We start from the raw sequence: 10558 nt of genomic DNA, 5'->3' as shown, positions 1-10558 counted from the left end.
TCCGTCACATGATTAACCACTACAACACACATAAATGAAAAATGAATCTTTATTTAACGTGAGAGGGAGAGAGAGACAGGTTCGGTAATTACACGCATCAATCCAGCAAGCTCGGTGATCAGACAGCACTTAGACATTATAAGTTTTCACGTCCTCTTCTCGGTTTAGCACTCATCTCCATATCACACATCAGGAACATGTACCCGTTAAGAATGGAGTCACTTTAACCCCGTGGAGCAGCCAATCCTGTCTCTCCTCCCGCCGTCTCCCTTATCCTTTCATATTAGTTAATGAGAGACTAGTGCTGCTTTCTCCTGAATGAACATCCTGTTAACAGAAAGAACAAGACCTTTGAGGTTCACACTAGATTTTAAATGTACATTTAAGTTGTGCATTTCAGCAGGATACTACTAAAACAGTTTAAAGCAAGGTGATGAGCTCAGTTACAGTTAACTTCGAACAGGGGTCGTCTACGGTTTCATTCAAATGGCCCTAAATTGTACTTGTACTGAATTCAAAATCAAACAAGATGATGGGTCAAGTGAGACAGAAACAATCTATCAATCATCTCTGCTGGGTCTTGTGGACTTTGAGCCAGCAGGGCAGAGTGTTCCAGAGTTTTACCGATCGGCAAGCTTTCGCTCAAGAAGAGAACAATGATCAAGTGGAAAAACACAAGGCTGAACTGTGCGGGCGTGTTGCCATGGTGCTGGTGCATTTACAAGCCCATGTATATGTATCTTTGATCTACCAGTGCACTTCCATGCCATATTTCTCCCACACAAAAATGAGAATCCATTAGTCATCTTCTGAAGGCCATATTTGTTTGTGAGCACATGCAACATTCTGACTGCATCTGGAGAAGAAAATCCAACTTTGATATTCTGCTTGCATTTACAGACTGGAAAAACCACTATTATGACATTCAAATGATGAAAACATACACTGTGTACACATACACATTTACTAAAGCTATAAAAGGATAATGTTGATCTAAATGTTACATCCAGGGAGTTTTGAGTGTGAATTTAAAGGGGGAGACAGCATCCATATTTTGTTTACATAATAGCCTCTATTTGCTTTACACATTTTGCTCCAAATTAACTGGGAATGTCTGCATCTGTGGTTTAAAAAGATAAAATATGTCCTCTGAGGCTGTCAAACAATAAATCGCATCCAGAATAGAAGTTTGTGTTTACATAATATATGTGGTGTGTAGTGTGCATGTTAAGTTGTATTTATAACCACAAAAACATACATGTATATACATTTAGGAAATATTTGTTTTTATTTATATTTACCAATAATTTAAAATGTGTAAATATTAATTTTTTATACTTTGCTTTATTATATGCATGTGTATGTGTTCATAAATACAAAATTAATACACACGGTACACAGACATATATTATGTCAAGACAAACTTCGATTCTGGATGCCAGTAATCGTTTCAAAGCCATAAAGTCCTCACATGGCACCCACAGTGTCTCTGTCGTTTCCACCACTGTTAAGACATGAAATTTTCAATGACAATTTCATTGCATTCACGGTTCTCCACAGTTGAGAAAAAAAGTATGTTTAACCCATCCGTTCCAGATATGACCATTGACTGCATAAATGATCCAAAATACCGCACTGTTTTTGATCCAGCTGTAAAAGTACACCACTCACACTACTTGAATTACAAATGTAAAATAGTGCAAATGTGTTCAAGTGATACCTTCTGTGAGGCGGGCCTTTCCTCCGGTGGGCTGGCACAGCACTGTGGAGCATCCTACACACAAGACCACGGTCTGTGCGTGACTGAATACCGTAGTGATCTTATAACAGCCTGCAAAAAGAGGGATAGTCAAAAGATGCTCCGAAAACACACAAAGTTTAAGCACACAATAACACAAGTTTATGACCAAAACGCAGGAAACAGAACATTTTTTATGTTCAGGTCATGTACAGTGCATCCCAAGTATATCATTTAAATAGTCATCAAAACAGGATTTTTCAAAATGCCATTCCGTTTCAGACCTGAAACGTGTAAATAAAACCATTCAACTGTCCTTGCTTGAGCCTGCACTGTAACTTCAATAACTGCATTAACTTATGTACTCCACTGTACCTTTAATAACCGCATCAACTCATCTACTGCACTGTAACTTTAATAGCTAATGTCTGTAACTAATGCACACTCAAGTCACTTGCACTATTGTATAGTCTATATTGTTATCTGTTCATAACCACCTGTACATTAATGTTCACAGCATATAGCCTTCTGTTTATATTGTTCATAGTACATACAGACTGTCATATTTTCATAGTACATGCCCATTGTATAGTATTTTCCTAATATTGTATTCTGTATTTATTCACACTGTATATCCTGCACTTGCTAATTGCAGTTCTGGTTAGACCTAAACTACATTTCGTTACACTGTACTTGTATATGTGTAATGACAATAAAGTTGAATCTAATCTAATCTAATTGAGGACCTAGTATCTACTCTATCAATATTATTACCTGGGCATTTGACATCCATAAAATAGGAGTTGGGGCACTGTACGAGACGCTTCTTCTTGTGTCTCCTCTTTTCTTCCTCTGGCGTTGGGTGCAACAAGTCCTTCGCGAGCTGAAATTGGAGCACAAAAGATTGTCAATCACCTCTATCATCATGATAGAATGCCACGTTACATCATTGCATGTATCAGCGTTGTCACACGAATAGTACAACCAGCACAAGCATACGTAGGAAAGTAGTAAGACGGTTTTCTGAGGTTTCTCTAGCTTAGGTGATTGACATGACTGATTGTCCCACATGTTTGATGGTATAATACATCAGCTGACTGTCAAATAGAAAATAATGCCTGTATGGTGGCCCAAATTCATGACACTTTCTATCCATCGATTCCTATGATTAGCACGAGACGACATTTTAGCTCCCAACTGTAATAAAAAGACTCCGGAAAATGACTTATATTACTAGATATTATCTATATCACATTGTCATTATGTTTAACAGAGCACGCATTGCGTTACAATACATGCGTTCCTAACGCTTATGCACGCGGCCATCTTGTCGTTACTCAACACCGAGCACGCGCTTCGTTCTTTTTCACGAAGTTTTAATAGCAAAATAAGCGAATGTAGTCTATCGTGACCAGCGCGATTCAAAAGACAAACCCTCCCCTTTTCAATCGATAGGTTTGTATCCACAAACGAGGCGTGATTGAGTTTTAAATGCGGTTGATTGTGATAGCACGCACTTACAGGCATGTTGGCGAGTATGGAGCGGCAGCCGAAAAGGGGGGGCTAGCGGAAATACATGGCGCATATGAACGGGGCTCGTGTGCAGGGGCAGGAAATACTTTAGTAACATTTAATAAAATCATTTCTCGTTAACATACGAACAATAGCCATTTACCTTAAAAATGCAAAGAGAAAACACAATCGTTTAACTGTGTGCGTATATTGAATGGCTGTTTAATTGTTTTTACACACGCATTACAGTAAAATGTACACATGTACACAACAAAAACAAACAAATATTTTTGCAAACAAACGTTAGTTTATTATTTTATATTTTTAACAATGAATTATTTGTAGATATATTTAATTTGCCTTGTGATTATTATTATTTCATTTTTATTAATGCATTTTTGACAATATCCTAATAGACAATAAAAAAACGGTAAAAAGAGGTCACTAAAATAAGGGAAAAACCTAATCGGTGTACACACGACGTTACTCAGCTCAAATTATTTTATCAAATAAAAAATTAATAAAGTTACAGAGAATGAAAATGTATAAATGTGACATTAAACAAACAACAAAACGTTATTAATTACAAAAATATTCCCTTTTTAAAGGGATCATTTAAAAAAGCCTAGCCCTGCATCCTGTACAACACATACATTCTCTATAAAAAATATACATATTAATTAAATACAAATAAACCAGACATATGTTTTCAAATATATATATATATTTAACTTTTTCACGTAATCGTTAAACCATCGATACATGTGTAAAGGGCGCCCTCTGCTGACAGATGCTGTTCTCGATAGTCGTTAGCACTGCTTTATAAACCTCTCCCTCCCTCGACGTCAGCTTTTGGAAACTCAGGCAAGGGAAAGTTTAGGAAGAAAAAAAAGTGCACTGTTGTCTATGTATGGATCTGAACGACAGGAGAGAAAAGTAGTGGAGTAATCTACCTAAATGGCGTGTTCGTGGCATCCGATTTGAAAACCCGGTGGAGACGCGATTTAAGGACTGGATGCAAACTTTTCCTTATTTAATGGATTTTGTTTTATCTCTTATCCGGACGTAGTGAGTCAGAGCATCGGAACTGAATTTACTGGTGACATTTTTTTATGGTAAAGAAAATCGATGAAATTGAAACGAGAACCATTTTCGCTCTGGATGATTTTAAAGCGCCTGTCTGTGCTTGTGTGTTAGTATCGAAACGGAAGGTTTTTTAAACTTTAAAGTTAACAAGCGTTCGAATCAAACAATGGCAAAGAAATACGACTTCCTCTTTAAACTGTTGCTTATTGGTGATAGTGGTGTTGGCAAGACGTGTTTGATCATCCGATTTGCGGAGGATAATTTTAATTCAACATATATATCAACTATTGGTAAGTGTTAAAATGTTTTACGGCTGTAATGATTTTCACTTCGTTTTGATTGAACTTCCTCGTCATCATAATACAATACTTGTTTTGCTTCTATCTTGTAAAACAAGTGTTCCTGTATGGGTGTTGATTCATGTCAGTACTAGCCCTAACGTCATTTCATTACTGCTGCAGTAAAACTCAATCTGTCCTGTGCTTTCTCTGTGTATCCACCTCCTCCCTGAATGCATTTCTGGCCCTCTCCCTCCTCTTTGCTTTTGCCAGCCACAGCCTGCCCCTTTCTTCTATCTTTTTTTGCAATCTCTCTTTCCCCCAGCAACCCCCTCCCACTTCATTTCTGCATCAGATGGAGGTCATTCTCTCTGGCATGTAGTGCATTCACCCAGATCTTCAAAAGACCTCCCTTTTCTCTTTATAGTTTGTGTTTATTAAACAATTACAAGCAGCGATTGTATCTCATTGTGAGTCGTGACACTTCTGTTCTTTTTGTAATTTGGCAAGTTTTTCCAGAAGCGTCTTTCTTGTGACTGTGTTTGATCTGTTTATGTTTCCTCCCTGCCCCTCCCCTCTCTCTCTCCTTTATATCTCCCTGTCTTTTTTCACCTAGGTATTGACTTTAAGGTGAAAACCATTGAAGTTGATGGGAAGAAAGTAAAACTGCAAGTCTGGTAATATGTTCATTTTCTATTTTGTTTTTTATCACAGCTGTGAGCATCTTAGTTGCAGTTATTGGATAGCTGGAAACTATTAAATTCAGCGTCTTTACAGACGTCTTTACAGTGTCTGTGTAGTTACCAGTGTTCTGTACACAAGATACAGTTGACATATCTTCAGCTTCTACTTCGGGTGACACTGGACCGTCAAAACAGCATGCCGAGTGCAAATATGCCAGAGGTGGAGTCTAGTTGAGTTTAGCACAATAATGCTTTTCACAGGCCTTCTGCCAACTCAATAAAATCTGACATGGGTGGAGGACGGAAGTACAGAGTCCAGCTGCTGTAATAACTAACACTTTGTTATACAAGATTTCTGATGACAAGCTGACTGAGCTCTTTTAAATGTCTTGTGTGCTTTTATTGGTTAGGGACACCGCAGGACAGGAGAGGTTTAAGACCATCACTACAGCTTACTACAGAGGAGCTATGGTGAGCCAAGCGTAGAAGCACGAATGTTAATACACACTCATTCTTTAAAATTCATTAAAGGCTGGAATACACTACATGACTTTTGCTCAGATTTTTTCCATGATTTGGAGTCTGGACGAGTCATTAATAATTGCAAAAAGTTTGTGCCAGTCTGCAGTCGGAGTTTACAGATTTCACAGATAATTTGTTGTGAATGTTGGGGAGATTTTTTTAGCTTTACGCTTTCATTCTTTCTTTAAAAAGGCAACACGTGCTTAATGCCTAGTGTTTTGAAATCTCTTCATGTTTTAAAAGTAATGTAGTGTATACCAGCCATAAGCATCATCAACACATCAGAATTAAATATCAGATTGTTTTTAATGTGAATCTTGTAGGCTTTATTGAAGCACAGTGAATCTAACATGTGTATCTCTTTCAGGGCATCATCCTTGTATATGACATCACCGATGAAAAATCCTATGAGAATATTCAGAACTGGATGAAGAGCATCAAAGAGGTAAGACATCACTGGATGTTTAACCAAGACGAACATACTGTTTTACTTTTAAAGGGCTAAAATGACAGGGCTAAAACAAATATTATGGTTTGTTTTAGATGTAATGCAATGTGTACACGATTTAAGGTTAAAAACCGATGTATTTTCCACATACCATGCATGTTTGTATCTCCTCTTTGCCCCACCTCACTGAAACGCGCAGATTTTTTACAAAGCTCATCGCTCTGAAAAGTGAGGTGTGCTCTGATTGGCCAGTTAACCAGTGCGTAGTGATTGGGTGAATACTGCAAGCATGTGATGGAAATGTAACGCCTCTTACCATATTTGGAACATCATGTTCCCAGGCAATTGTTCTGAAAGGTGATAAAATGTCATCTGTAATTCCCTTATCAATTCAAACCCGAATCTGATCCGGAAAATGAAGAGAATCCAGCCGATACATCAACTTTGCCATAGCGACTTGAGCAGGATGTAAAGGATTGGTAAAGTTTAAAAAAAGTATATTATGTTAAATAGTTAAAAACTATAGGTAACCTTTTTACCTTTTATATAAGGCGTTATAATGATTTGCCGTTAGTGATCAACCAGTGTTCCGGCGTGTCTTGTTGCGACTCAATAAGACGATGAACCGAATTATAAACACGACATTTGTTGCCTCTAGTCGGAACATAATTACTGATTATTACGACTTATGTTTTCTTTTTTCACGTTGCACGCGTGTCTGAATTTGCAGATCACACAAAGAGCAAAATGCGCTACAATCACATGACAAACTTAACTCGCATTAGTCCGTAACAAAAAGTATTTTACAATAAAAATATACTTGCAGGTTGGGAATCTGAAGTGCCAGACTGTCCTTGTAAAGTTGTAATGGTTGGAATTGCCCCACTTTTTAACAAAAGCTTTCATGCACCACCGGCCTTGATCTCTCCCAGGTTCATAAAGCAATCATCTGTGAAATGCGCTGCACACACTCGAATATTCGGATTGTACTGTTCTTAAACAGTACTGCAAATAAAATGTAACCATTCGTTTTTAGTTGTCTCATCATTTGGAAGGGCACACAAAGAGGCTTTCTTTTTTCGCAATAAAGAGCGTCTCTATGACATGGCTGCGGCAGCGACAATACAATAAGATTTACAAGTATGCCCACATCACTTGGGTATAGATTTGCGTGGTTGTTGTTAAGTCATACCACGAAATGACGTAGATTTGTGGGGGTGTGGTCACACGAGGCGTTTCAGGCAGGTCTGGGTGAGCATTCGCTTATAGATGGAATGCAGATTTTGTTCAGACACTTTAATTTTTTTAATTTTACGTGCCTAATACATGCATGGTCAACTTATAACACACCAAAAACACAGAAAGCACGTATTCATGCCACATGACCCCTTTAAAAGGATAGTTCACTTAAAAATAATAATTCTGTCTCACCCTCAAGTTATTCCAAATCTGTATACAGTTATTTGTTCTGATGAACCCCAGAGAAAGATATTTGGAAGAATGCTTGTAGTCAAACAGTTCTTGGACACCATTGACTACCACAGTAGGAAAACTACTTCCTCATTTTTTGTTCTGTTGAACACAAAAGAAGATATTTTGAAGATTGTACGACGTCAAGCTGTTCTGGGGCACTTTTGACTACCATTGTCATTTTCCTACCATGGAAGTCATGGGTTCCAAGAACAGTTTGGTCAATGGCATTCTTCCAAATATCTTTCTCTGGGGTTAATCAGATCAAATAACTGTATACAGATTTGGAACAACCGGAGAGCAAGTAATTCATTCCTTTTTGGGTAAACTATCCATTTAAACGTGCAGAATGAAAAATGCACTCTTCTGTATGCCTCATCTCTGCTTAGTTTGAACAACTGTACTGATGAAAATGTGGAATCATGTGACTTGTTGTTGATATTTGGTCTAATATACCAATAATAAATATATATATATATATAGTGTAAAAGTATGTAGAACCTTTTACGTCCCCTGTCTATGGCTTCTTGGTTTAAATATTACTATTTTTTTGTATTTTCATCTGGTAATAGTATAAATAATTCATAAAGGTGAAAATAATAATCTACTGCTGTCGGGCAGCCTTCCTGAAAAACTCATAAAGTGAAATGATTCTTAGTGAATAGGAGTTTCGGAAGTATCAGTTCCTGTTAAGGTGCCATAGAGAAAACGTCCTGCTCAGGTTACCAGAACAGAGACAACAGTTTAACAGATGAGGGCTTTTTTTCAACAAGCCTTAGCTATGGAAGAAATGGGGAAGTGAGCTTGTTCCTGTCTTGTGTTTCCCAGAATGCATCAGCAGGTGTAAGTCGGATGTTACTGGGAAACAAGTGCGACATTGAGGCCAAAAGGAAGGTGTTGAAGGAGACGGGTGAGAAGGTAAGCTCTGGAGTATATCGTACACGTCAAATTAGGTGTGCGGGTAGTATGTGGGTTTACAAGATTCCCATGTCTATCAAAAATGACATTTTATATGTTGTTAAAAGCATGTAAACATACAACTTTATAATCACTTAATGACAATCCTAAAGTTGATTGATGGGATGTAAGTAACATTTTGTTTTGCTTTCATCACAGCTTGCAAAGGAACATGGTATTCGATTCTTCGAGACTAGTGCAAAATCAAGCATCAATGTTGATGAGGTATGAGTTGATAGACTATTGCTATTAGTTTAGCCAATATTGCTGTTTACTGATCAGAAAACAACAGCTATATTAAAAGCAACCTACAGGAAATTGAACTATTAAATGCTTTCTTATTAAGATGTCACACACATGACATTTTAAATAATGAAGTTCTTGTGTGTCTGTGCATTTAAGTTTGTCTAAGTGTATGCAGTTCATGTATTCATTGTTTGATGAGCTTTTGTTCTCTCTTTGTAGTCTTTTGCCGTTCTTGCTCGGGACATTTTGCTGAAGTCAAATAAAAAGTCGGTAAGTTGCCTGTCTTTATGGTTATAGACATTATTGATGCTTGTGTGAACTTCTTCATTCAGATACACAATCAATCACATTGTTCTTGAGTCATGTTTTGAAAATCCACTCCATATTGTAGATCATATCTTGTCTACAATCACTATCAAATTATTGTCTAAAGAATCATCATTTTTATCAGAGAGATCATTGCACTAATTTTTTAATTTCCTGTTTCCACAGGGCCCGGCCGCTCGAGAGGTTAAACTTACCAGCACAGAGAAAAAGTCTTCCAAATGTCTTCTTCTTTAGCTACGCCTTCATTTTAAGGACAGGCTCACTATGCACACAGAGCACTGCAGTGTTAATGCCAGGGTCATTTGCAAATTGAACATGGAATGAAAATAGGAAGTGTCAAAAGAAAGGCTCTTGTAAGTGTGATGTGAAATGTTAGATATGAGATAGGAAACAGGTTTTTGCCTTCATGACTTTAGTGGAAATTCATATCACATTTCATGTTTTTTTTGCACTACAAAAAAAACAGCTAATTTCGTAGGTTAGAATGATTGGTATTAATTTGCACAATAAATTTTCTCACCTCAGTGTTATTTGTAGGGTAGACATACAACACCAACCCCTTTAGTCATTTAATGAAAATTGAATGTTTTTCTTGGAATTCAGTCATAGATACAGGTTAAAAATAGACCACTTGCCAACCATTAGCAAGTTGTTTCAAATCGCTAAATGTTTAAAAAAAGGACCCTCTATTTTGTCTTCTAAACATGATGGCATGAGGGAATTTAGGATGTTGAGTGAGTGTCAAACAGAACTGATGAATTGCAGATGGAAAAATAAGAGTATTATATAGAAAATTCGCCACACATTTTTTCTAAAGGGATTATTGTCAGATTTAATCTACAGCTGTTTCACCATAAAGTTTCACTCTATTTTTTCTCAAGTGTTTCACTGTCCTATTCTGACTTTTTATATGCTTTTGGACGTTTTACTTGTATTTTAATAAAGAAGGAAATATACTTTTGTCATCATTTTACATTTTAAAAGTAATTTTATGATTTTTCATTTTGTATAAATCTAATAAATCTAATAAGTCTAATAATAATTATCCTCCAAATGGTTGAAATTTCTTTAATAATGATTACTTCTCAGCCTTCGTTAACACTCTATAATATAGTAAAAAATGACTGATGTTAAATGCTGTCCTGTGCGAATGCGCAAAAAGGTCCCCAACATTTGCGACCGTGTAAATCCGTTGCTAAGCAACCTCCCATCCAGCGCCGGGTGAATGAATTTCCGCAATGGATATATATCCTCGACACGTGCTACCATATTGCGCTGTTTATTTGATCTT

The 10558-nt window shown here is 37.0% G+C and overlaps 2 protein-coding genes across 2 annotated transcripts; one reads left to right on the top strand and one right to left on the bottom strand.

Annotated features, from left to right (window-relative positions):
- Positions 1-31: 31 nt before the first annotated feature.
- On the bottom strand, positions 32-3336 carry rps27.2 (ribosomal protein S27, isoform 2). Its single transcript, XM_056761850.1, has 4 exons — positions 3260-3336; positions 2513-2621; positions 1721-1831; positions 32-327 (listed from the first exon to the last, which is right to left on the bottom strand). The coding sequence occupies exons 1-4, from the start codon at positions 3263-3265 to the stop codon at positions 299-301; spliced, it is 255 nt and encodes an 84-aa protein (XP_056617828.1). The 5' UTR covers positions 3266-3336; the 3' UTR covers positions 32-298.
- Positions 3337-4057: 721 nt separating this feature from the next.
- rab13 (RAB13, member RAS oncogene family) lies at positions 4058-10223 on the top strand. Its single transcript, XM_056763252.1, has 8 exons — positions 4058-4626; positions 5231-5291; positions 5708-5768; positions 6187-6264; positions 8566-8655; positions 8854-8919; positions 9160-9210; positions 9433-10223. The coding sequence occupies exons 1-8, from the start codon at positions 4503-4505 to the stop codon at positions 9499-9501; spliced, it is 600 nt and encodes a 199-aa protein (XP_056619230.1). The 5' UTR covers positions 4058-4502; the 3' UTR covers positions 9502-10223.
- The last annotated feature ends 335 nt before the right edge of the window (positions 10224-10558 follow it).

Source organism: Triplophysa dalaica, chromosome 12 (genome assembly GCF_015846415.1).
Source record: "Triplophysa dalaica isolate WHDGS20190420 chromosome 12, ASM1584641v1, whole genome shotgun sequence".
Taxonomy (NCBI): domain Eukaryota; kingdom Metazoa; phylum Chordata; class Actinopteri; order Cypriniformes; family Nemacheilidae; genus Triplophysa; species Triplophysa dalaica.
Note: the sequence above shows the minus strand (reverse complement) of the source record. Positions and strands in the feature narration are given on the sequence as shown.